Source organism: Macaca nemestrina, chromosome 14 (genome assembly GCF_043159975.1).
Source record: "Macaca nemestrina isolate mMacNem1 chromosome 14, mMacNem.hap1, whole genome shotgun sequence".
NCBI classification, from domain to species: Eukaryota; Metazoa; Chordata; class Mammalia; order Primates; family Cercopithecidae; genus Macaca; species Macaca nemestrina.
Window position 1 is genome coordinate 85,068,750 of NC_092138.1, and position 26,438 is coordinate 85,095,187.

General features: G+C 51.8%; 1 protein-coding gene across 6 annotated transcripts in view; it reads right to left on the reverse strand.

Annotated features, from left to right (window-relative positions):
• The window catches only part of LOC105487078 (AT-hook transcription factor), a 60,460-nt gene extending 37,475 nt beyond the window's left edge, over positions 1-22,985 (reverse strand). Inside the window, exons 1-3 of one of the 6 annotated variants that reach the window (XM_011750380.3) lie at positions 22,964-22,985; positions 4,976-5,359; positions 699-1,765 (exon numbers count right to left, since the gene is read on the reverse strand). In XM_011750380.3, coding sequence (XP_011748682.2) covers positions 699-1,765; positions 4,976-5,246 — 1,338 coding nt within the window. In that variant the 5' untranslated portion in view covers positions 5,247-5,359; positions 22,964-22,985. Of the gene's footprint in view, positions 1-698; positions 1,766-3,504; positions 4,932-4,975; positions 5,360-12,419; positions 12,557-15,121; positions 16,138-21,271; positions 21,295-21,861; positions 22,460-22,963 lie in introns of those variants that run through there. The other 5 variants (XM_011750379.3, XM_011750378.3, XM_011750377.2 and 2 more) reach the window with 5 other exon arrangements.
• Positions 22,986-26,438: the final 3,453 nt, after the last annotated feature.

Sequence of the window (26,438 nt, forward strand, 5' to 3'; positions counted from 1 at the left end):
GCATACTACCACTTTGTCACCCCAAATGAAAGACTAGACCAAGACAATGACCATCAGAGGCTGTCAAAATCACAAACAAGAGACCAGCAGGCATCCTGTGCTTGCTGAAGGAGGCACACAGGCCACCTATGATATGCTCTTGCCAAAACTCCCCACACCCGTGGAGCTCGCGGTCTGGAGGGGAAACATGACTATTTCCCTTGAAACATGATCACTTCAACAGATCATCCTTGAAACATGAGTACAATCACTGGTCTTTTTGAGCAAAGGGCTTAGGTCTATCTCAGGGCTCCAGGTATACCCTCCCTGCACCAGCATGGAGTTCCTAGCCCAGAGCCCAGGCCTCCCTACCCCAGCCAGCCTCTACCCCAGGGCCTCCCCACCCCAGCCAGCCTCCACCTCAGGCCTCTCCACCCCAGCCAGCCTCTACCCCAGGGCTTCCCACCCAAGCCAGCCTCCACCCCAGGCCTCCCCACCCCACCAGCCTCTATCCCAGGACTCCCCACCCCAGCCAGCCTCCACCCCAGCCCTCCCCACCCCACTAGCCTCCATCCCAGGGCTTCCCACCCCAGCCAGGCTCTACCCCAGGCCTCTCCACCCCAGCCAGCCTCTACTCGAGGCCTCCCCACCCCAATTAGCCTCCACCCTAAGCCAACAGGGGCCTTGGTGACACATCCACAGCCATAAGTCCCACTAACCTGGAGCTGATGGACCAGTTCAGTGGCTTGCTCAGGCGTCTGAAATTCTTGGGGTACCCTGGTGATGGGGTGGGCAGGAGGCGTGTCCTTTGCCAAGGCTGCTTCTCCACTGCTCAACAGCACCTCCTGCACAATCTCAGCTGGTGACTTGAAGATGAGGGGCCTGGCAGGGGCCTGAGGCTTCCTGTTGTGGCTTCTGGACTTGGGGGGACGGTAGCTCTCATCTTTGGGGAATCTCACCCGGGGCCCTACCTTGGAGAAGTCAGGGAGTGGGTAGTTCAACTGCCCCCGGCCATACTTGGGGGCATTAGAAGAGGAGCGGCCAGCCAGAGTGGCTCCCTGTTTGGGCAGCGGCCTGCCCTGCCGTGTTGACCTGGGCTGAGGATTCAGGGGGCTGATGGAGCCAATGAATCGGGAAGGGAGTGGCTTAGGTGACGTCTTTGTCTGCTTCCAGATGTGTTCCTCGGGCTGAGGGCAGGAGAATCTGGTCGTTTCTCTCCTCCATCTATCTGCGGCAGGCTGCGGACTCTGGGCTCGGGGAGCTGAGGAGTCCTGGAATTCCATGGGGGTTGCCAGAGCAACGCTGCCTCCAGTTCTGTCATCTGGGTTTAGGAGGTGGTGGCTGGGGCCCTCTAGTAAGGTTTCTGCCAGGGCAGTGGGCTGGGGGCCACCGGTCTCTCCTTCCCAGGTAGAATCAAGGCTGTCACTAGGGTGGTTGAGGCTCACTGTCCCACTGCTCCAGGACCTTGCTGGGCTGAGCTCAACGGATGGGTTGACCTCGGAATGTTCAGAAAGTTTGTCCCCACTGGCTTGTTCGCTAGAAGTCACCCAGCCCCTGGCCTGACCATGCCCAAGAGCCACGGGGCTGGTGTTTCCACGGCCCTCCAAGCTGAGACCAGCCTCATACCCCAACCTTGGGGAGCTCTCTCCAGCCTCCTCAACCTCCAGACTTCTAAGGGTCCCATCTGGCTCCTCTTCAGTCATGTCCAGCTGACGGCCCTGCTGGGGGAGCCAGGCGAGAGGCTCGTGGGAACTTGCTGGGCTGTCCACATCCTCTGCTTCAGCCTCTGGAAAGACAGGCCATTCACTTCTTAGCATATACCAGGTCTGTATCCACCATGTAACTTACCCTGTCACTTCAACTCTCTGGCTTCCATTTCCTCATCACATGGGGATGGAAAGAATCCCAAGGAGCCCCCCACATAGCCAAGTGCTTGTCTGATACCTGATCTGGTTGTCTCAGAGGTCCTTCAAACTCAAACCCAAACCCGGTCCCTCCAGTGTCTCCCATCTCAGCAGATGGCAACACCATCCCCTCCAGGTGTACAGGCCAGCAGCCTGGGAGGCGTCTTTGCCGTCTCTCTCCTTCTAACCCCCTGAATCCAATCTGTCACCTGGTCCTGCCCCATTACCTCCTATAAAAATCGCAAACTCATCTATGACTCTGAAGTCTACCACCACTACCTTGGCTCGTGTCCCATCCTCTCTTGCCTGGCTAACTGCAGTCAGTAGCCACCTAACCATCTCCTCCGTCCTCACCCACATCCCCCATCTGAAAACTCATCCATGTCTTCCTGTGGAAGAAAAGCAGAACCTTCACTATGGTCCTAAGGTCGCTGCCACCCCGGCCCCATTAGCTCTCCTGATCCATCTCTCTCCATGGCCCCTCAGGCTCCCCCTGCTCCTGCTATGTGCACACCACGCTCCTCCCACCATGGGGGCTACGCATGTGCGCATCCCTCTGCTGGGGGATTCTCTCTCCTCCTTGGCCTAGTTAACTCCTATCTGTCCTTCAGGCTCAACCTCTGCCTCCTCAAGGAAGACTTAGATCTCCCTGACTAGGTCAAGTTCTCCCTTTTACAGGCCCTCACAGGACTGGTTACCTCTATTTTGTAACCCTTATCATAGCAGCTGCTTTCCATTTATTTGTGTGGTTGTTTCACTGACATGTGTGTCACCCCCTACACTGCAAGCTCTATGAAGCCAAGGATGCTCTCTGTTTTGTTCACGATTGGATTTGCAGTGCTGGTACCTGACACTATTTGTTGACTGAACAGAAGGAAGGAGAAAAGGAAGGCGAGCGAGGAAGGGAGGGAAGGAAGGAAGGAGGGAGGAAGATAAGGTATATAAAGCTCCCAAGAAGTAGACAGTTACTGTAATTATTACATAGTGAGTACTCAATAAATATATATCCATCCACCCACCCAGCCATCTATCCCACCATGCTTCCTCCCAATATCCATCCATCTACCCACCCATTCACCCATCCATCACCCACCCGTCCATTCATCCATGCATCTAACCACCATCCATGCAGTCATTGTTTACGGAGCACCCACTCTGCTCTAGACCCCGTGTTGACTTCTGCAATAGGTCCAAAGTTTCATGAGACACAGTTTGGGTACCACCAGGCATAGACTCTCTGTTCAGGCAGATGCACCTTTGTGTCACTCTCTACTCCCCCATGCTCTTTCCCCTACCCTTGACGCCTCTACATCTCTTAACCACTTAACATCTCCTTCCGCAAGTTACTCTTGCTTACAGCAACATACTTGAAACCCAGGGAGGTTACGTAAGTTGCCAAAGATCACCCAGTGGTTCCCTGGACCTGGGACCCAGGCCCCAGTCATGCAGGTGAGTCTGCTTCCACCACTAGGGGTCACGCACTAGGGGTGAAGAGGCCTGGGCTTTGGAGCTAGGGAGCCCTGGGTTCAATCCTGGCTCCTGTGACCCCTCACTGGGGCCACGGGCAAGCTGCTGACCTCTCTGGCAATCCACAGTCAAACTTGAGGCTAGTTCCTCCTACCTGACAGAGGGTGGTGAGGAGGGAACAAGAGAGGGCCAGACCCTGCCCAGCCCTGTGCCTGGCACATAGTAAAGGCACAGGACAGGGTAGCAGCTATTACATCATAGCAGGGGGTTACCATGTGACCCCAGGAAGAGATGCCTCTGCCCTGTCCACCCAGTGCATCTCAGTTACCATCCCTTGCTGGAAAGAGTGCTCAGAAATGGCTCCTCAGTGGGCAGCAGTGGGCAGTGCTCACTTTGAGCAGATCAGGTGTGTGAAACTTTGAGTAATGGCACAATCCGCTACCAGAGGAGGCTTCTCTACCAACCGCAACAGCCTGCGAGAGTCACAGGACCCTAAAACAGGGGCATCTCGCTCATAATCTAAGCGCAATCACTACCATGTATCCAGCTCTGACTATTCTCTACGATACGATTCCTCTCATTTTATAGATGGAAAAAGCAAGATTCAGGCAGAAGGAACTTGCTAAGCAAAGCGAGGAATTTAGTCTAAGTTCGTCTGGATGCAACCAGAACATAGTTATTGTAGAAAACAAGAAATGCCAACATTCCCATTGCTAATTGGAATTTTTAAAAACCTTAAAAATACCCAGGCATGACGGCTCCCATCTATAATCCCAGCATTTTGGGAGGCCAAGGTGAGAGGCTCGCTTCAGGCCAGGAGTTTGAGACCAGCCTGGCCAACACTGTGAGACTCTGTCTCTACAAAAAATATAAAAATTAGCTGGGTGTGGTGGCATGCACCTGTAGTCCCAGCTCCTCGGGAGGCTAAGTTCTGAGGACTGATTGGGCCCGAAAGGTCGAGCCTGCAGTGAGCCATGATCATGCCACTGCACTCCAGCCTGGGCAACAGAGCAAGACCCTGCTTCAATAAATAAATAAATAAAATAAAATAAAAATTGGACACAACCCCAAGACTAAGTAATTCAAATTACCAGAGCTATGAGCAAATCAAGTGTGCAAAGATACATTAATGACATTCATCACTGCATTATTTATAACAGCAAAATCTAGAAACTACTAAAATGCCCAGCAGTAGGATACTGGCCGATTAACCACGGATACCCATGGAAGTCTAGGAATGACTTGTGGGAGAGGATTTGATGAACTAAGAAAATGTTCATATCTATTAAGTTAACCAAAAAGCAGGTTATAATGAAGTATGTAGAATACTGTTCCATATTCACATTACATTTGCATAATTCCACATATGGAAAACAGTGGTTATCTGGGGATGGAGTGGGACAATGAGTAATTTTAAATTTTACTTAATTTTGCGCCTTATATTTTCTGGTTGTTCTGCAATGAATGGTATTACTTATACAATTTAAGTTTTTTAAATTTTTAAATTATAGACTTTGTAGAATTTAATTGAAAATGTTGAAGCAACCTCCACTCCCTTCCCGCCTGCTAGAACATGTGATGTGGGGGACGGGACACCACCGTAGGGGGAGGGATGTCAGTCTCACCTTCTCCTGAAGTCTCTCCTGACTCACAATCCGGATGCCCATTGGGCTGCAGATGCGGGTCCCACTCCAGGGGCGGCAGGTGCTGCTGGGCCAGGCGGAAGTCCTCCAGGAGCTCGGGGCTGGTGGCATTGGGAAAGAGTCCCTCTTCTCCCCAGCTTTGTGAACCACTATCCACATCCCTCTTGTCCTCAGCCCAGGCCCAGTGCCGCCGCCGGGGACCCTTCCCCAGGCCAGGCTCAACCCAGCAGATCTCAGTCTCCGAGCTGGCCATCGGGGTTGGCCTGAGCTTCACCTGGGCCACTTCATCTTCAGGAGACAGAGCTGCTGCCAGGGGCCCCAGAGTCACCGCTGGCTCCTGTCGGCATCGGCCATCCTGCCTGTGCCCTGTCAGGAACACATTCAAGAAATATCATTAATTCTCCTGATTCCCTCTTTTATTTGGAACAAGAAGTTACCAGCAGAACTCTGGAATTAGCCCCGGTTCAACTCCTGGCTGCGTCCTCCCAAAGCTGTGTGACCTTGGGCAAGTCACTCTGCTTTCATTTTCTTCATCAATAAAGCTGGGATAATAATTCCTTTCTCCCTCCAGGGTTGTTTTTTTGTCTGCTTGTTTTTTTTGAGACAGAGTCTTACTCTGTTGCCCAGGCTGGAGTGCACTGGCACGATCTCAGCTCACTACAACCTTCGTCTCCCGGGTTCAAGTGATTCTCCTGCCTCAGCCTCCTGAGTAGCTGGGACTACAAGCGTGCGCCACCACACCCAGCTAATTTTTGTATTTTTTAGTTTCACCATATGGGCCAGGCTGGTCTCGAACTCCTGACCTCGTGATCCACCCGCCTCGGCCCCCTAAAGTGCTGGGATTACAGGCGTGAGCCACCATGCCCGGCCCCCTCCAGGGTTTTATAAACTAGATGAGACACACGATGAGGAGCCCAGCGGCCAGTGCACCGACCAACAGGTGTTGAATGCATCCTAGCTAGTGTTACTGAGTACTGGCTCTTCGTGTGGGCATGGGGCACAGGCCCTGCTCACTGGAGAACTGATGGCCCAGAAGGAAGCAGACGATCACCAGGCAACTACAAATCCAGGTGAGATGTGCCGGAGGAGGCACGGGGGCTGCCCTGACACAGGCCAGGGTAGTCTGGGGATCCCAGGTTAGAAGCTAGTTCCTCTGAGAATCTTCTCTGACCTCACTCGGGTAAGAATTCAGATTGAGAGGTGGGGGAGGATGATGAAAAAAGCATTCCAGGCCAGGTATGATGGCTCACGCCTACAATCCCAGCACTTTGGGAGGCTGAGGTGAGCGGATCACTTGAGTCTAGGAGTTCGAGACCAGCCTGGGCAACATGGCAAAACCTTGTCTCTACAAAAAATTAGCCAGGTGTGATTGTGCACACCTGTAGTCACAAGCTACTCGAGAGGCTGAGGTGGGAGGATCACTTGAGCCCGGGAGGTTGAGGCTGCAGTGAGCCATGACAGCACCACTGCACTCCAGCCTGGGCAACAAAGTGAGATCCTGTCTCAAAAGGAAAAAAAAAAAAAAAAAAAAAAAGGTAGCATTCCACTAACCAACATAATTGAAAACAGGTGCTCAAACGAAAGGACATGAAGTCCCAGCACATGCTACAGTATAGATGAACCTCAGAAACATTATGCTAAATGAAAGATGCCAGACACAAAGGCCACATATAGTGTGATTCTATGGATAGGAAATATCCAGGCAAGGTACCTCCTTGGAGAGTGAAAGCAGACGGTATTTGCCAGGGGCTGGGGGAGAGGAGAGTGGGCACTGCTTGCTGGGTATGGGATTTCCTTCGGAAGTGAGAAAAATGCTTTGCAAATAGATGGAGGTGGCAGTTACACAACACTGTGAATATACTAAATGTCACTGAACTGTTCATCTAAAAATGGTTAGTTTTATGTTACGTGAATTTCACCTCAATTTAAAGAAAAAGCCTTCCTAGAGAGGCGACCTGGGGACGGGGAGCAAGCCTACCGGGGCTTTCCTGGACCTGGGAGTGGTTTTCCCCGATGGCTGGGGTATTGAACACAGGGAAAGCCCATCAGAGGTGTGGTTTAAAAGTTCCCCTCGGGCTGCTCTGGGAAAATGAACCAGGGAGGCTGGCCACACAGGGACCTGTCAGGCAGCTGCTGCAGGAACAGGGTAGCCAGAGAAGGGCTCCTCCGCTGCCTTCCCTCAACCCTCTCCTTCTTTCCCTCTTTCCTTCTCCCTCTCGTCTCCTTTTGCCTCTTCCTTCCCACGCTCCCGCTATTTCCCTAAGCGCTTCCTCTATGCCAGCACTGAGCCAGGTCCAGGAAGTACAAAGCTGACCCAGAGTGGGCACAGTCCCCCAGGGAGCTCCCTGCCATGGAGGGTTCAGAGAACTGCCGCCCATCAGCGCAGCGGTCCCCAGGGCGGCTCACACAAAGGCCTTCTTCCACAGATGGGGAAACTGGGGTCCAGAGAGGGGGAGAGGCCTTACCCAAAGCCACACATGGGTCAAGACAAGGCAGGGGCGAAAGTCAGCCTCCTGGCCCACAGTCTGGGCTTTTCCCCTGCATGCTGTGTCGAAGGGAGTATGACTCCAGGCCTCCCAGGATAGAAGGTCTGTGTTTGTCCCTTTATCCTCGTGAGCACTTGGATCCTGCTTGATTTGTATGGCTGAGAAAAGTCAGCAGGCAACTATTTGTGGACACAAAGTTCCCCAGGGAACAGTGCAGCCCGGGAAAGGCTGACTTCTCAAGGGCTGGAGGAGGGAGGGACAGGGAATACCATTCTTCCCTCCTTGGCTGCAGCTCCTGCTCTGTGGATGGGTGTTCGGGGCTTCTCTCCTCTGTCCCCGCCCAGTCTTCCTCTCTACCCCCAAATGCAGAGCCCCACAATTTCCTCCAGATCACCCTGCGTGTTGTCTTCCAGCCCCACAGTCCCCGCCACATGTGAAGAGCCCACTCGGCGCCAGCCTGGCTAGAAGCTTTACTTTTAAGTTCTCAATCTGCCCTCCCTACAAACATGAGGGTAGAACTTGGCTAAGATCACCCGGCTACTTCCTGCCAGAGCAAGATCTGCAGTTGTCAGTTTCGGCCTAGTGGCCCCCAATATGTTTTTAATCACACAGCCCATCCGTAAAAATAAATGTGCTCGAACACATCATGCTAATATATTACATGTATTAGAAAGAATACTTTCAAAAGTGATTTTCTAAAAAGATGCAATTGAAAATTGGCCAGGCACAGTGGCTCACACCTGTAATCCCAGCACTTTGGGAGGCCGAGGTGGACAGATCACTTGAGCTCAGGAGTTCAAGACCAGCTTGGGCAACACGGCAAAAGCCCATCTCTACTAAAAATAAAAAGGAGGCTGGGCGTGGTGGCTCACGCCTGTAATCCCAGCACTTTGGGAGGCCGAGGCGGGCAGATCACCTGGAGGTCAGGAGTTCGAGACCAGCCTTAACATGGAGAAATCCCATTTCTACTAAAAATACAAAATTAGCCGGGCATGGTGGTGCATGCTTGCAATCCCAGCTACTCGGCAGGCTGAGGCAGGAGAATTGCTTGAACCTGGGAGGCGGAGGTTTCGGTGAGCCGAGATCGTGCCATTGCATTCCAGCCTGGGCAACAAGAGCGAAACTCCATCTCGAAATAAATAAATAAATGAAAATACAAAAGAAAAATAAAATAAACACAGGTGACCCTTAATGACACAGTTTGAACTGCACAGTTTGAACTCTACTTACATGTGAATTTTCTTCTGCCTCTGCCACCCCTAAGATAGTGGATCAATCCCCCCTCATTCCTCCTCCTCAACATGAAGATGACAGGATGAAGGCCTTTGTGATGATCAATTTCCACTTAATGAAAGTAAGTAGATTTTCTCTTCCTTAAGATTTTCTTAATAGCATTTTCTTTTCTCTGGCTTACTTTATTTATTTATTTATTTTTTATTTTTTATTTTTTATTTTTTTTTGAGACGGAGTCTCGCTCTACTGCCCAGGCTGGAGTGCAGTGGCCGGATCTCAGCTCACTGCAAGCTCCGCCTCCCGGGTTTACGCCATTCTCCTGCCTCAGCCTCCCGAGCAGTTGGGACTACAGGCGCCTGCCACCGCGCCCGGCTAGTTTTTTGTATTTTTTTAGTAGAGACGGGGTTTCACCGTGTTAGCCAGGATGGTCTCGATCTCCTGACCTCATGATCCGCCCGTCTCGGCCTCCCAAAGTGCTGGGATTACAGGCTTGAGCCACCGCGCCCGGCCTGGCTTACTTTATTGTAAGAAAACAGTACGTAATACATATAACGCAGAAAATATGCATTAATCAACTGTTTATGTTATCAGCAAAGCTTCTAGTCAACAGCAGGCTATTGATAAAGTTTTGGGGGAGTTAAAAGTTATAAGCAGATTTTTGACTGCATGAGGCACTCCTAACTCCTTTGTTGTTCAAGGATCAACTGTATTTTATTTTATTGAGACAGGGTCTCACTGTTACCCAGGCTGGAGTACAGTGGCGATCAGAGCTCACTGCAGCCTTGACCTCCTGGGCTCAATCGATCCTCCCACCTCAGCCTCCTGAGTAGCTAAGACCACAGGTACGTACCGCCATGCCTGGCTAATTTTTAAATTTTTTTTGTAGAGATGGGGTTTTGCCATGTTGCCTAGGCTGGTTTTGAACTCCTGGGTTTAAGTGATCCTCCTGCCTCAGCCTCCCTATGTCCTGGGATTACAGGCATGAGCCACCCACCCAGCTGGTCAACTATATTTTAAATAGAAGCTCTAATTCTTGCTTCTCATACCTTCTGCAGGGCCTGTACCCTTCTTGGAAATCACTGCCAGGGATCTTAAGCTTCAGTGTGCTTAAGAATCCTCTAAGCAGGCAGTTTCCTGAAACAACCTGCAGAGAGCCTGACTCAGTGGCCCTGGGATAGGGCCCAGGAATCTGCATTTTAAACCAGGGCCTCAGGCAGGGCCTGCCCTTTGAAGTTCACTAGGCCTCCTCGCTTCTGCTGTTATGGCAGGTGGAGGAGGGGCTACAGTTTAGCCGTTGCTTTTCTGGTTCTGAAGCCTCTGCTGAGGAAGGGGCCGGGGGAGGCATGTGGTTTTTGGACTTTTTGAAGGGCTTTTTTTTCTAGCTCTGCCACAGAGCAGCCTGCCCAATCACAGAGGCCTCTGGGTGCACAAAGAGGAACATCCTGTCTTCTGGGATGACTCAGTCATGGCAGAAATCTCACTGTAACCAGGTCAGAGGCAGCTGCAGTGACTGGCTAGAGTTTCACACTTGCCCTCAGCGCCTAAACCAGTGAGCCTTTCCTGAGCGAGGCCTCTGTCTTCCATGTGAGCCATGGCCCTCCGCACCACAAAGCCCCAGGAATGGCCATTCAGCTAGTCAGTCAACAAACACACATTAGTGCCAACTACCTGCCAACTTCAGGTTGGGATGATGCTGTGGTAGAGAAGCAGGCTGGGCATCAGGAGATGGGTGCTAGTCCCGGCTGCTGTTACTCACTGTGTATAGCTGGGCTTGCATTTTCTTCACCGTAAAACAGAGAAAGTACCACCTGCTCTTGCTACTGCAAGGGGATATCACCCTGCTAGGGTGGGTTGGGAGGCAGGGGATGAGACGCAAAGAGCTTTGAATTTGAAGTCCCTGGTTGACTCAGCTCCTGAGGGCAATAGCCTCAGAACTGCTAACTTCTCTCTTCCTCCCTGAGATCACATTTCAAAGTACAAAGATACATACCGAGCACCCTGTGGGTGCAAATTAACTTTTTAAAAAAGCCCTACGACTTCCTACTATATACCAGGGACTACATAAGATGCAAAGAATGTAGAAAAGAGTAAAAGCATTCCAAAATTTTAAACAGTTGGGGGTAGTACAATACAGAAGCGTTACCAAAGGAAGCTTTAAGGTGGGCTTGAGGAACAGTGAGGATTTGGGGGAGAAGATTGGGGAGGGCATTCCAGGCAGAGGGAACAGCATAGGCAAAGGCACGGAGGTCTGAAAGTATGGCCTGACTTTGAAGGAGAGCTATGGACAGGGGTGCCTGAATGCCAGGTAAAGGCAGAGTTGTTCCAGCCAGCCTTCGTTAGGGCAGCAGGGCTGCTCCTAAAAGGCAGTGAGTGGGGTTTGGTGAAGACTCCAGCCGTGTGAGCTGGGGAGGGCTGTGGAGTTCAGGGTCCCCGCCATCCCTGGAGAAACTGGCCCCACAAGGAAGTAGCAGCCACTGCACCCTCCTTCTGTACATCTTCTTACTCGCAAGCCGCCACTGCCCCTGCTCTCTCCGGGGTCTAATAGACCCCCGAGGTGTCTATCTTCAGTTTCTGGGTGGGATGGTCTCCTCTTCCCCACCACCCACACAGGGCTTCTCCGCCTGCTCAGTCATTCCACAGCCAGGGACCCTTCCCTTTATGGCTCAGTCCCTCAGAACTGCCCAGACTCCCAGGTTCTCCTTTGCCAGCCCAGCCACGCAGCCCGCACTGCCTCCCTCTGCCCTCTGCAACCCCTTCCCATCCAGCCAGGGCTGTCCAGGGTGCCCCCGTGCTTCTACCCCCACCACCACCCTGACACCTCCCAGATGAGGAAACTGAGGCACAGAGGCGTGGCAGGCTTTCAGAAGACCTCATAGTCAGGAACCGCAGAGGATTCAAAGCTGGGGTGTGCAACTCTGAAACCAAGGCTGTAAGATGTGTCAGGGAGATGGGGAAGGAAGACCCCCCCCAAATCAGTAACCAGACCTTCCAAAAAGGCTGTGTTGTTGGGCTCAACCATCCCCCCCACCCACCGGTTGGCAGGGCACAGACCTGCTGTTCTCAAGGGCTTCCCACCAGCTATGTGGACACTAGTCCCACAAGGAAGCACCAGCCACTCCCCCTCTGTGTGTCCTCTCCCTACCCCCAGCCCGCTCCAGCAGCACAGGCCGAGGAGAAAGAGAAACGTGCCCTGGCTGTTGACAGCTCTGGTCTTGCCATCCTCGAGAGCTGAGCTGGGTCTGCTGGTCTTCGGACAGTCCTTGGCTCCTCTCCTTGCCCTTACACAGCTGGCATAAGGGGCCACTCCTTCGATTGGGACCACCTCCCTACGCCGTCACTGCCTCCTGGCCTGCTCCCCATCCCTGCATCGTCTCTGAGACCCCTTAGCAACCAAGGACACTAACTCTCCAGGTGCAGACGAGGACACCCCAGGCACAGAGATGGCCTCGCCTGTCCAAGTTCACAAGAGATCAGAATCAGAGCTGGGACTGGAATCTAGCATCCTGAGGCTTGACGAAATCCTCCTTAAAACCACCCTTGCCCCGGAGGCCGGGCTCCCCTGAGCCAAGAGAAAAGCGGTGCAGCTCCAGCAGCTGCAACTTCCTGGCTGGGCTGGTCCGGCTGCCTGGACTGTCCCAGAGAGTCTGTGACTGGCCCGTCCAGAAGGAAGGCGGCCTCCTGGGCCCTCCTCCGTTCCGATCTCTTACCTCTCTCGGGCTCCACCACCGTCCTGCCGACCCAGTTTCAGGGGACCTGTCTGTGAAGTCTTTGTTCCAAACCCAGGGAGCCCCCTGTCTCCATTGCGCCCTGGCCCGCCTCCAGGCCGTTCTGCCAGCCCAAGCTGCTGCTCACAGACCAGCATCGCTCCCCACCTCTCCCCGCCCCTGCGGCGGCTGAGGCCGCCTCGCCTCGGCAGGAAGCGCCCAGCCTGATTTCCTACAAGTGTTTGTCAGAAGGAGGGGGTTTGTCTGCGTGCAGAGCAAGAGCCGGAGGAGCTTAACCCCTTGCAAACCCTCTGCAGTCTGCGCTGCCCAGGAAAGGACTCAGGGAACGAACTCCTGACGTCCTGGGCTTGGGATCATCTCAGCCCAGGCCCTGCAGGTACAGATGGGGAGACTAAAGTACAGAGAAGGTCAGAGGCTTGGCCAAGGTCACAGAGCATGCTGTAGCTCCTACCTCCTAGGCCCTCTTCAACCATGGCCTGACCTTAGCCGAGGCTCCTTCCGTCACTAGGCCTCAGGGCCCATCTGCATGGTGAGAGCTCAGACTCAACATTACTCCTGCCCTTCCAGCTCTGACTCTAGCAATGGGCAACCTGAATCTCAGGGAGGCCTTGGCGATTCCTGCCATCTCAACCCACTGTCCTGACCCCGAGGTAGTCCTGCAGCCAGAGTGGGATGTTCTGGGCAGCATGGAGGTGTGAAACTGGCAGATCAGGTAAACTTTCCCTGTTGTAAGAACCCTCCAAGGGTTCACCAGATGTTGGGAACAGATCGATCCTGATGGTCAGTCAAGCTGTCTTTTCTCAAGCCCCAGCATCCCATTCCTTCATTCATAGGTACTCACTGAGCTCCTACTGTGTGGCGGGTGCTTTTAAAGGTGCTGGGAATATGGCAGGACCCAAGACAGGCCAGTCCCCTGCTCTCTACTCTAGCAGAGACATGGACAATAAGCAAGCACATGTATAATTTCAAGGAGAGAGCTGTGAACAATGAGACCGAGTGATGTTCCGTGTCCTGGGCCAGGTGGCACTGAAGCCTGGGACTCACCCCGGGCCAACAGAGTCGGTCTCTGGGCATCAGAGATTTTAAGTGTCCCAGGTGACTGGCCCTGGTAGAGAACCCATGGGTCCAAGAGTAATGGGTTGGAGGAGAAGGGTTATAGGATCGTCAGGAAAGTCTCTATGAGGAGGTGACATTCAAACAAGGCACTGGAAGGAAGAGGGGGGCAAGAGCAAGCCACAAGAAGGGCTGGGGCAGTGTTCTGGGAGGGCAAGTGGAAAGGCCAAGGTGGGGGAGCCAGTGGGCTTTCCCTGAGAACAGCAAGCCCTGTGTACCAGGGACAGAGCGAGTCAAGCAAGAGAGGCAGGATCTTCACAGAAGAGGGGGCACAGGAGCACAAGAGGCTCCCAACACTGGCCCCACCCAGGACCCAGAGACTCTGAGTCAGAAAACAAAAAGAAAAAGGAAAAAAATCAGGCCTCTGTATTGTCCAAAAAGCCCTCCAGGTAATTCTGATAAGCAGTCAGATTTGGGAACCAGCCATGTAGGAGAGAAAAAACTCTTAGAGTCACTGTGGACCTGGGTTCAAATCCCAGCCTCATCTCTTGCTGGCTCTGACCTTTGAAACTTCACCTCTCTAAGCCTCAGTTTCTTCATCTGTAAAAAGGGATAAGAAGAGTAGCCACCCCACAGGGGCTGCTATAAAGATTCACTGAGGAGATGCCTACCAAGGGTACAGCAGGGGACCCAGAACACAGTCATGTATGAGCTTTTTTATTATTGTTACTACAACTATTGCTGTACTTAGGTATAAGTCTCCAGTCTCCTCTAAAGGCTAGATCTTAATACCTTTCCTGAAGCCTGGCACACTGTTTATGGCTGATGAATGCATTCCATGAATGAATGAATGAATGAATGAATGAATGAATGAGTGGACTTTCCCAAGGTCAGCTGGTGAATATCTAGCGTAGCCAGGGCTAGAACCAGGAGCCCTCATCCTAGTAATCGCCCACCCCTCTATCCCCTTCCCTGCCTTTTCCCACATCTGGGTGGCAGGGCTCTCCTTGCAGCCCCCAGCCCCACATGGAGCAGAGCCAAACCCTAATGAGGCCCCTCCCTACCAGCCCTGGCAGCCATGTGTGCCATTGTGTGAGGGGCGGGTTCCCCTGACACCCTGTCACTCACTCACCCTCCCTCCCTGGTCATTAACCCAGGCAGCACTGCTATCAATGCCAGGTGGCTGCCATTGCTGGGCATGGCCTGTGGCCCCTGGATAACCCCAAACCCATCTTAGGCGCAGCCACCTAACACCAAGGAGAACCACCTGCAGTGCAGTCTGTTCCATTTCCTTGCACCCCCAAGCACGACCAACCCTCCTCCCTGCCTTTGCTCATGCACCGCCCCCTCTTAGATCACTGTCCCCACCCACAGGCCAAATTCTAGCAGACCGAAGCAGCATGTCCAAGACTGAGCTCCTACTATTGCCACCCTCCAAACCCACCCCTCCTCAGTTTGACCCATCTTTCACCCAGGTACATACTGAGAATCAGCTGTGACCCTGGATGCTTCCCTTTCCCTTACATCCCGTAACCAATCCATCATCAACTCCCAGTTATTTCATTTCCTAAATTTCACCAGAATCTGTCCCTGTTTCTGCATCCCCATGTGGGTCCCTGGATCGGCCTTACCTGGAAAGCTCTAGGGTCCACTAATCTGTTCCCCGCCCTGCACCGATGCCATCTTCCAAGATAGAAGCTTCCAAACAAGACCGCTCCATGCTTCAGACGCACAGCTAGCTACCATGGCTCTGAGAAAGAAGATGAAACTCCATAGGCTGGCCGTTGCTCCAGCCTCTTCTCCTGCCACCCTCTCTGCCCTTGGTCAGCGTGCTCCTGCCACCCAGGCCTCCTTGCTCTTCCTGGGACAGATGTGCCCTGCTCCTCCCCTCATCCAGTCCCACTTCTTTTCCCTGTTAACTTCTAGGCAACCTCCAGATCTCAGCTCCAGCATGCCCTCCTTGGGGACTCCCCATTTGGAACTATATTTTGTATGTGATTATTTGACTAACATCTGTTTCTTGACTCAACTGGGAGCTCTGTGAGGCTCTCATCATCATATCCCCAGGACCCAGCACACAGAACCTGATATATAATAGAAATACAATAAATATATCCTGGATGATCCACCTGACCTAGCTACTTGCCCAAGCCTGACTCATAGCCCTCATAACAACCCAGTGAGGCTGATGTGACAACCCCATTTCACAGCTGAGTAAACAGAGGCCCCTAGAGCCCAAGCAGCTTGCCCAAGGTCACAAAGCTGATGAGCTGCAGTAGAGTTTCAAACACACAAAGACCCGGCTTCCAATAACCGAGCTTGGTGCTCACAGCATTGCAGCCCGCAGAGATAATTAATACCTGTGCACAATAAAATCGAGAGTGGAGCTTATTACCAACTAATTGCAATTCACAAAGCCAACGTTCCGATTTTATAGTGAGGCCCTGGTTCCACACAGAGCCTTTTGGTTTCCCAAAATGCTTTCTTCTTTATAGCACTAGATGTTCAAGAACAGAACGTCAAAGTGGGAAGAAAAGGATTATTCCATTGTATAGGTGAGGACACTGAGGCCCAGAGAAGAGAAGAGATTAGTTCCTGGTCACCCAGAAAAGAAACAACAACAAAAACCTCTGACTCCTGGCCGGGCACAGTGGCTCACACCTGTAATCTCAGCACTTTGGGAGGCTGAGGTGGGCGGATCACCTGAGGTCAGGAGCTCAAGACCAGCCTGAGCAACATGGTGAAACCCTGTCTCTACTAAAAATACAAAAATTAGCTGGGCGTGGTGGCAGGTGCCTGTAATCCCAGCTACTTGGGAGGCTGAGGCAGGAGAATTGCTTGAACCTGGGAGGCAAAGGTTGCAGTGAGTCGAGATTGCACCATTGCACTCCAGCCTGGGCGACAGAGCAAGACTCTGTCTCCAAAACAAAAACAACAAAAAACCTCTGACTCCTACTGCCAGGGCTTGATGACTTTCATCCTTTTACCAGCAACAGGCATGTGCGTGGCTGTGTCTGCAGAACCCTGCCATCCCTTCCCACGAGCCTGAGGCACAAGAATCACTTGAACCTGGGAGGCGGAGGTTGCAGTGAACCGAGATCATGTCACTGTGCTCCAGCCTGGGCAACAGAGTAAGACTCTGTCAAAAAAAAAAAAAAAAAAAAAAAAAAATCCACAGGGAGTCTGAGGGAGGGAGGAGGCAGGTGAGGATTTCCGGAGTGAACCAAGAAGAAATGATGAAATATTCTCTACTTCTAGGAAAGTAGAGACCCAAGTTCCAGCCTGAGTGACCAGGAACAAGCACCTTCCTTTCTCTGAGCTTTGGAACCTGGGGCTTAATGAGATTGTCTCTGAGGTTATCAGAGATTATCTTCTAACACTAAACCTCCTGGATTCTTTATTCCATTTGCCCACTCAGGCAGAAATGCCATGCTGACAGGAGGCTGCAGGGCACAAGTGTTAAGGCACACGGGCTTTGTGGGCAAACAGAGAACTCCATGTTCTCCCTTGGAAGCTGTGTGGCCTTGGGCAAGCTGCTTAACCTCTCTGAATCCCAGATTCCACCTCTGTAACATGGGCCCATAATTATTTTACAGGGTTCTTGGGATGACCAATGAGACTATGTGCCTGCAGTTCTTGGCCCCAGTGCCCAGCTGGCACAGAGTAACTGTTCACAAATAAATGGCCTTGCCTTTTCCGTGAAACGCCCTATGACCTGCTCCCTGCAGGACTGAGTTTAATTTTCCTCATCCACAGCTTCCACAATTATCAACCCCAGCTCTAGTGATGAGTCCTGGACACAAAAAGGGAGAGGCAGTTTTCCCAACTGGAGGGAGGTGCTGACATTTCCCTGTAACCCTATTCCCTGCAACCCTTAAACCAGTTCCAGGGCTCACTGACCCAGCTAGAAACTCCGTCCCCACTCTGAGTAGTTAAGGAGCAGAGCAAACAGGCCCTTCTCAGCCAACTGAGATATGGGTTATGAGGAGGGTGTGGCCATATTGAGGAAAACACATACATACATTCAAATTCATGCTCTTTTCAAAGAGTCAAACAGAAAAAACGTGCATGTGCCAGGAAGGGACTGCTAACAGCAAAACTTTACTGAACACCTATTATGTGTCAAACACCTTATAAAAGCCTTTCCATGGATTCAGATCTCATTATTTAATCATCATACTAATCCAAAGAGGGAGAAATTATGATGCCCATTTTATTTTATAGGTTTGAACCAAGTTGTTTGAATCTGGACTGTGTGTGTGTGTGTGTATATATATTTTTTTTTGAGATGGAGTCTCGCTCTGTTGCCCAGGCTGGAGTGCAGTGGCGTGATCTCGGCTCATTGCAAGCTCCACCTCCCGGGTCCACGCCATTCTCCTACCTCAGCCTCCCGAGTAGCTGGGACTACAGGCCCTGCCACCATGCCCGGCTAATTTTTTTTTTTTTTTTTTTTTGTATTTTTAGTAGAGACAGGGTTTCACCATGTTAACCAGGATGCTCTCGATCTCCTGACCTCGTGTCCGCCTGCCTTGGCCTCCCAAAGTGCTGGGATTACAGGCATGAGCCACCGCTCCTGGCCCCATACAATATAACCTCAATCACTTTGCAACTGAAACTTGCAATAGGTAAAATAGTTGGAAACAATCACAGTGTCCAGTAACAGGTGACCATTGAAAGAAATTGTGATAGTTCCGCTCAAAGGAATAAGCAGCTGTTAACAGTCATGCTAATGAAGAATATCAGATAATGTAAAAATTTTGTTATGTTAAGTGGACAAGCCAGTTATAAAATAACATATATCTAGTTGGAGTCCATTTAAAACAGTAAAATATGGAGGAAGAGGAGGAGGAGGAAAGGAAGGAGACAGGATAGGAAAAAAGGGAGAGAAAGCGAAAGAAAGAGAAGGACATGCTTTAAGATGTTTACAGCAGGCCATGTGCCGTGGCTCATGCCTGTAATCCCAGCACTTTGGGAGGCCGAGGTGGGAGGATCACCTGAGGTCAGGAGTTCGAGACCAGCCTGGCCAACATGGTGAAACCCCGTCTCTACTAAAAATACAAAAATTAGCTGGGTGTGGTGACGTGCACCTGTAATCCCAGCTACTCGGGAGGTTGAGGCAGGAGAATCGCCTGAACCTGGGAGGCAGAGGTTGCAGCGAGCCAAGATCGTGCCACCACACTCCAGCCTGGGAGATAAGGGTGAAACTCTGTCTCAATAAAAAAGAAAAAACAAGTTTACAAAAATTATTACTAGCTAGTAGAATTATAGGCAAGTTTTTTTGATAGGCAACTTTACCATTTTTCCTTTTGGGTATTTTCTAAAAATAACAGTTGCTTTAAAAATAAGAATGAAAGGAACATGTACTATTCTTAAAAACAAAACAAATGAATACCACCTCACATCTGTGTGGTGCTTCCTTCTGACCTTGGGCTCCTCCGTCCTCAGTTTCCCCTTCTGTGAAAGGTGAAATGTATGGTTGGGCTCTTTGAGGCCCTTTACAGCTCTGACATCCTATAACATTCTGTAACCCCCACACCTTCTCCTCCTCTGTTTAAACTCTAATACAGTATGTTGTTTTCTGCAATACAGTCATTATGCAACATGTGGGAACACGTGAAAATCACTAAAAGGAAAAGATGCAATCAGCGCCCAGCCTCAGCCACTTTTTGCATTTGGAGGCATGGCATGTGTTGCTGGATTGGATCCTCATAAATAGGCATTTAACAGATGAAGAAAGGCTCAGAGAGGTTACACAACTTGCCCAAAGTCACACAGCACGTTAAGGCACAGTTGGGTCTGTAACCACAAATAAAGCATTATCCTCCAGACGAATCCTTCGTGGGGGACTGAGTGTGCCTCCTAGACCCCGAGACCTCCCCTCCTCAGTCCTGGTCCTTGGCTGTGGTCCCAAGACCCAGAGGAGACTGAGAGCTGGACATCCCACTCTGGCCTTGATCCCAGGCTCCTTCCCCAGAATAAGCTGAGCTGGCTGGGGTGGTTGGGGGGACTTGGGGGGAGAATGCTGGCAAGGACCTAGGGGTTGGTATGGGAGTGGCACTGGGCGCAGAAGGTCTCCACTTGGCAATGGAGCTGGAGTTCGCCTGACATTTGGCGAGGAAGCCCAGAGCCAAGACGGAACTGCAAGCTGGGGTGCAGGAGGGAGGAGCGAGTGAGAATGTGAGACTTCGGGGGCAGGAAGCCTGGGTCAACTCTGGTAGATGAGCCTTTGCTGTTTTGTTTCAGAACTTCTTTAATATCCTCAGCTACAGACAAGAGGCTTCTCCTTCCCTCAGGCATGCATGTGTAAATAACAAAATAACATGTTTGTGCACAGGACATGCTCAGAAAATGAAGGGCTTCTGTTAGCCTCCTCCTGGTTCCCCTGGCCAACTGCAGCGCCTCTTCCCTACACCCACCCTGACTTACCCCCTAATCCCTTGGCACAACGATAAGTCTTCTTAGGGCACCATCCTGTCAGGTTTTTCCCCTGCTTAATGACCATCCATGGCTCCTGTCACTTTCAGGTTAAAGGCCAGACATTTTGGCCTGGAATTCAGGCTCAAACCCACCTGTTTGCAAGTCAAGGCTGCTGCACTGCATAACTCACACCGTATACTACAAAAGCCATCCCATTAAGGTTTTCTTCCCAAATCCCATACTTCAGGAGAGCTGCAGTGGGGGGCAGGTGGCCTGGCTCCACTGGGCTCTGCCAAAAAGCCCCCACATCCAGGCTGCCAAGCAGAAGCAAGGCTGGCCTTCCATACCCCAACATACTTCACCTGCAGCTCTCTTAAAAAAAAAACAGTAAGAAAAAGCCCTGATTTGTGGTGGTTACTAATTTTGATGGTGTTAAATCCCCTTACTGAAATTGGCCATGCCAATTTCAAGCTGTTGATATCACTGAATGAAGCACTGGGAAGAGACGGACACAATCCGCTCTCCTGAGCTGACACCAGCACACCCTGCACACCCCAAAGTAAGGATGCGCTAACACCACTGAGAAGCTGTGTGACTCTTGTCAAGTGGCTTAACCTCTCTGAACCTCAGGCTTTCTATCTGTACAAGAGGGACAACAATAACACCCACTTCAACAACATCATGTAACTGATATAATCTAGATGACCAACAACAATGTTTTGAGCACCTACTCTATGTAGCACTCTGTACTAGGTAGGCATTAGGGAATAACAATGGTGACAAAACAGATAAGAGCTCATGCCCTCCCAAACCTCACTTGTTGCAGTAAAACCCCTGGCACAGTGGCTAGAATGTAGCACTCAATAAATATTAGCTATAATGTTAGCTAATAATACCAATGGTATTATTGTTATCATTATTCCTTCCTTTCTTTGAGCCTCAGTTTCCTCATTTACTTAGAATGTGGACTGAGCAAAAGCTTTCTATGACGCCACCTCACTCAAGCCTTAAAATGGTGGTAAAGTAGCCGGGCGCGGCAGCTCACGGCTGTAATCCCAGCACTTTGGGAGGCTGAGGTGGGCAGATCACAAGGTCAGGAGATCCAGACCATCTTGGCCAACATGGTGAAACCCCGTCTCTACTAAAAATACAAAAATTAGCCGGGTGTAGTGGCACATGCCTGTAATCGCAGCTACTCGGCAGGCTGACGCAGGAGAATCGCTTGAACCCGGGAGGCAGAGGTTCCCGGGAGCCGAGATCGCACCACTGCACTCCAGCTTGGAGACAGAGCTAGACTCCGTCTTAAAAAAAAAAAAAAAAAAAAAAAAAAAAAAAAAAAAGGTGGTAAAGTGGGCATTACCAACCTCATTTTATGGAAGGGAAAACTGAGGCACTCAGAACTGAAGCCAGGCTGGGGATCTAAACCCAGGTCTTCTTACTTCTGGTCTCCAGATCATTCCCACCTTCCAGGACTGAGGAAACATAAAAAGGATCAGGAATGCGACTGGGGATGTGAATGCTTTAAAAATACTCTTCCTTCTCCACGCCCCCACAGGGGGAAACTGAAGTGTCCATGTCGTGCACCAATTTCCAAAACACCCTCTCAGCCTGACGGCCATCAGCTGGGGCCATTCCCGGTCTCTCTGGAAACCCCGATCCCAGCGCCTCTGGCAGAGTCTGCAGGACGGTGGGAGCTGATGAAATCCCCTTGCAAGAAGCAGCCCCAATCACATGTTTTAAATGCAAACCGGCTGGACCTTAGGAGGCAACCGCCCCACATGGGCATCATCTCCCACCTGCAGAACTGTGAGACGACTGCCCCAAGGAATAAACCCAGAGTACCAAAACACCATAGGTTCCACTCCCCTGTTAGTAAGTAAACCAGACTTAGGCCCCTTCTAATAGATGGGCAGTCATTGTTCTACTAACAAAACAGCCCCCAAATAAAACCCACCAATTCCAAGGAGGCACCTGGAAGTCTTTCGGGAAGTCCCTGTATCTGTCTAACTTTAGTCTTTCATGCTTCAGTTCCAGCCCATTTCTTCTTCTGTTCTAGAGGACAGGAACAATGTCTCTTTTCACTGCAGCCTGTCTCAGCTTCTCTCTGCTCCAACATAGCCCACGTTTGTGATCCCCTCCGACGATCTCAGAAGCAGATTTTTAAACATAGGTAATGATGGACTCCAATCCGTCATTTCTTTTGACAAAAGCCCGGGAAAGGAGCTTTGGAAGTGTCGTCTAAGGTCACGCAGCAAGCAGATTCTGGCTCTGCCTGTGCCAGCCCCATCACACTGGGGAAAGCCCAGCTCTGCGCCTCCCTGCTGTGCACCCTTGGACCAGTGGCGCCCCGTCTCTGGACCTCATTCTCCTCCGCAGGCGTACCAAGAGGGAACTGGACTTATTTTTGCAGCCCGTTCAGTTCCTACCATTGTCAAGGCTGCCTACCCGACCCTGGCCCTTGCTCTACCTTCCCCCACTGACAAAAAGAGGAAAAGAAACTTGCGTTAGGCGTCCGGGAAGGGCGCGCGGCTCCGAGGGCCGCCAGGCTGCGGCGATTGTTGCTGGGTGAACGAATCTCACACAAATCCCAGATAGAAAAGCCTCACCTCCCCAGTAACCACAGCAACCCGGGCCACGCCTCCAGCCCAAACACAGCCCGAGGCCCCGCCAAGGCCCAGCCCCAAGCTCCCCCGGGACCCCTCCCCTCCCTGCCACCAGCCCCAGCTGGAAAGAGAAAAAGTCAACGCCCCCATTGTGCGGAGGTGGAGACTGAGGCCGGAGGGTGGAGGCTGCGGAACCCCGCGACCGGCAGGGTTTGGACTGGGGCCCGCATCGCCCGTCCAGGGCTACCTCCCATTCCCGGAGCGGTGATGCGTCTCCTTCCCCATGCGCGTGGGGTTTCCACGTGGAAAAGACCGAAAGCAGCACCGTCCCAGTGGAACGGAGCCCACCGGCGCTGTCCACTCTCCCTCCCCATTCTCCTGACGGAAAAACTGAGTCCCAGCGAGGGGCAGGGACCACCCCGGACGACCCGCGAGTCCCTCCCCGCATCTCACCTGCTGGCGGCCGCCGCGCGCGGGTGGTTTCCTGGAGTTGAGCGGCAAACAAAGGCCTCCAATCCGGGCGCGGGGCGGGGCGGCGGCTCCTTTGCATAATCCCGGAGGCCCGCCCGGGACGGCAGGGGGCGGCCCCGGGGGCGGGGCCTCGGGGAGCGCACCAATCACCGAAAGGAGGCCGCCGCGACCCGCCCCCAGGGACTCAGGCACGGGGAGCGCAAACCCTGCTGCAGGATGAAAATCTCAGACGTGGGAGGCTGCGTGTCCCTGCTGCAATCAGCCCCACCGCAGATCCGGAGGTCGAGGCCCGGTCTGCGGAGGGTAAGGCATTTATGCAAGATCGCACAGAGTGGCACACACCTGTAATCCCCAGCACTTTGGGAGGCCGGGCAGATCACCTGAGGTGAGGAGTTAGAGACCAGCCTGGCCAACATGGTGAGCGCCTCCCCACCCCCAGTCTCTACTAAAAATACAAAAATTAGCTGGGCGTGGTGGCGCACATCTGTAATCCCAGCTATTTGGGAGGCTGAGGCACGAGAATCCCTTGAACTTGGGAGGCGGAGGTTGCAGTGAGCCAAGATTGCATCACTGCACTCCAGCCTGGGCGACAGAGAAAGACTCCATCTAAAAAAATAAAAAAAGGAAAAACAGATTGCACAGAGCCACAGTGAGGAGGAAATCACAAACTTCCATGGCTGAAGTGGACTGCTTAGTAACGGTAACAATAAACTTTTCTCGATCACTAATTATGGGCCAGACCTGTTGGAAACTCTTCTGCTGTACAGTTGTCTCCTATGAGGTACGCAGGTATTATCACCCCCCGGGTATATTCTCTTCCAACCTTCCATCAGGCAAGCATGCAAACCTAGCCCGAAGACGGACAAGAAGTTTTCCAAGGTCCCGCTGTGAGTGCAGCACAGACATCATCCCTTGTCCACCACACACACACCTTGAAGGATGCACGGTGTCCAACTCACCTGGGCTCATTGCCCCAGCTCTGCCACCTGCTGCCAGTGAGCCTCAGGCAAATGGGATTCATACCCACACCTTATGCAGTTGTTGAGAGTAAATAAATAATAATGGCAGGCCCGTAAGAAATAAATCAGTGGTACTAATTTAAACAGCACCTTGACTGACCCTATTAACACAAGAGGCTTAGTAAGTCCTGATGCAAGAAGAGACTTGTTCAAGGTCCCTCCTCCAGCTGCATCCAAAGTTGAATGCTTTGGAGTTTTTCCTCCTGGTAGAAAGCACTTGCCAGTTCCCCAGGTTGCCTGCTACTCCCTAGACACATATTTGGTAGCAAGTTTAGCAGCAGCTTCTACTCACTAAGGGCCTGCTCTGTGCCAGGGGCAAACATTTTAGCTAATCCTTCTGGGCTCTGGCCCTGGAATGTCAGTGTTGCAAGGGCCCAAGGTGTTTTTCCACACAGGTCATGGAAGTGAAGTGTATTCCTGGGTTTGAGCAGCATGGCGGTCCTGACTCTTGAACAGAAGGGGAAACTGAGGCTTGGTGCATTGTGTAACCTGCCCAGCATTCTCCAGCAAGGGAGAAGCAGACCCTGAGACTCCAGTCGTTCCCTCCACCCCCCACTTTGGCATCATGAGTAAAGATGTCAGGGTCACAGGTACATGTGGCCAGGGTGGACCTCTGACAACCCTCTCCCCACTCTTCCAGTACTTGAAGCCACCTTAGCCCACGACACTGGGTCCTTCAAAAGACACCAGAACAGGTGCAGGAAAGAGCAGACCCAGGCTTCAGGCAGCTGTGGGTCCAAACTTGTCCTTCTTAGCTGTGTGACTTTGGACAACCATCCACTTGCAAAGGAAAGTTTTTAGGTTAAAAGTTCTACTGGGAGGGAAACCCACACACCCAATGGGCTGCAGCCTCAGAGTCAAGCCCAGGAATTCCAGAAGCAACAAGTCCAGAAACCTCATTCTTGTCCTACTCCTTCCAAGTACAGACATGGGGCTGTGAGTAGCAGCTGCTGGGGGTGGCAGTCCCACTGTGTTAGTTTCCTATGGCTACTGTGACAAATTAAAACGGCACAAATTCCTTCTCGTACAGAGGGCAGAAGTCTGAAATGAGTCTCTCTGGGCTCAGGTCCTTCTGGAGGCTTCCTTCTGGAGGCTTTGAGGGGAGAATCCACTGCCTTGCCTTTCTCTGCTTCTAGTGGCTGCCTATATTCCTCAGGTCGTAGTCCCTTCCTTCATCGTCAAAGTACATCTCACTGCAACAACCCGTGCTTCCGTCATCACACCTTGTCCTCTTCTGTTACATCTTTCTCTGCTTCCCATTTATAAGAGTCCGGTGATTACACTGGGCCCACCCCATGTCAAGATGTTAACTTAATCATGTCTGCAAAGTCCCTTTTGCCATATAAAGTAACATTCCAAAGTTCCAGGGATTTGAATCTGGGTATCTTTGGGGGCCATTATTTAGCCTACCAAACCCATTTTACAGATGGGGAACTTGAGGCTCAGAGAGGTAAAATTACTTGCCCATGACCACACAAGCTTTGGAGTTGAATGGCAGGAGATCTGAGGCCTAACAAAGCCCTCCTGCTGCTAGGTGGGGGGTCATTCTCTGCAGAGGGTCCACAGCACCCTGTGGGGGGATGGCAGGGGTGCCTTCTGAAACACCAGCTGCCTCAGGGGAATCCATGGCTCAGGTCTCAGGTCGTCTGCCCAGGCTGGAAAGAGAACAAGGACAGCTAAGAACAGGATCTGGGACAAGAGCATGGAACCAACTGTCCCTAACCCACCTCTGACGGAACTCTGGACATAGGCCTGGACAAAGCAAGATTTCTCAAACTCTTCCATCTTCCAGACAAATATTGAGGACAGAAGGAATGAGTGCTGGGGCCGGGACTGAGGCCATACAGTAGACCATGTCTGCTACCTTTTCCTCCGAGCCCATCCCATATGTTTTCCTCTGACACCCGCTGCCCTTGGCTACTGAAACAGCTTGGCTCACATAGGTAGAGAGCAGGAAGTGATTGGGAATTTATGGCCTCTCCCTGTAGGCTTTGTCCAAAGTCTGACAGGCATGAAAGTCCGGCCCTCTGGCCTTGAGTGGAGACAACTCTAGGCCTAGTGTACGCCCTGGGATCCTCCTGGGATCAGGCTGAAGCTGCCCTCTGCAGACTTTGCTTGAAATCTCACCCTCCCTTGGCTTCCTCCCCTTCCCTGTCCTGCTTCCTGACGTCCTTGCTGGTCCCCCCTGAGGGCACTTCTTGATGATTGCTTGTGTACAAATCTTTATCTCTCAGGCAGCTTCTGGCAGCATCTGGGATTTAAAACATTCATGCACATTGTGCATTCTGCCTCATAATATACTTGTGGGTTTTAATCTAAAAATATTATCTGTAAATACTCAAGTTTTGCCCTCAAGCCTTCAAGTAAGAGGCTCCAAGATGTGAGTGTGGCTCAAGCACCCCTGCACACCCCACCGTGTATCCCAAATGGAGCCATGG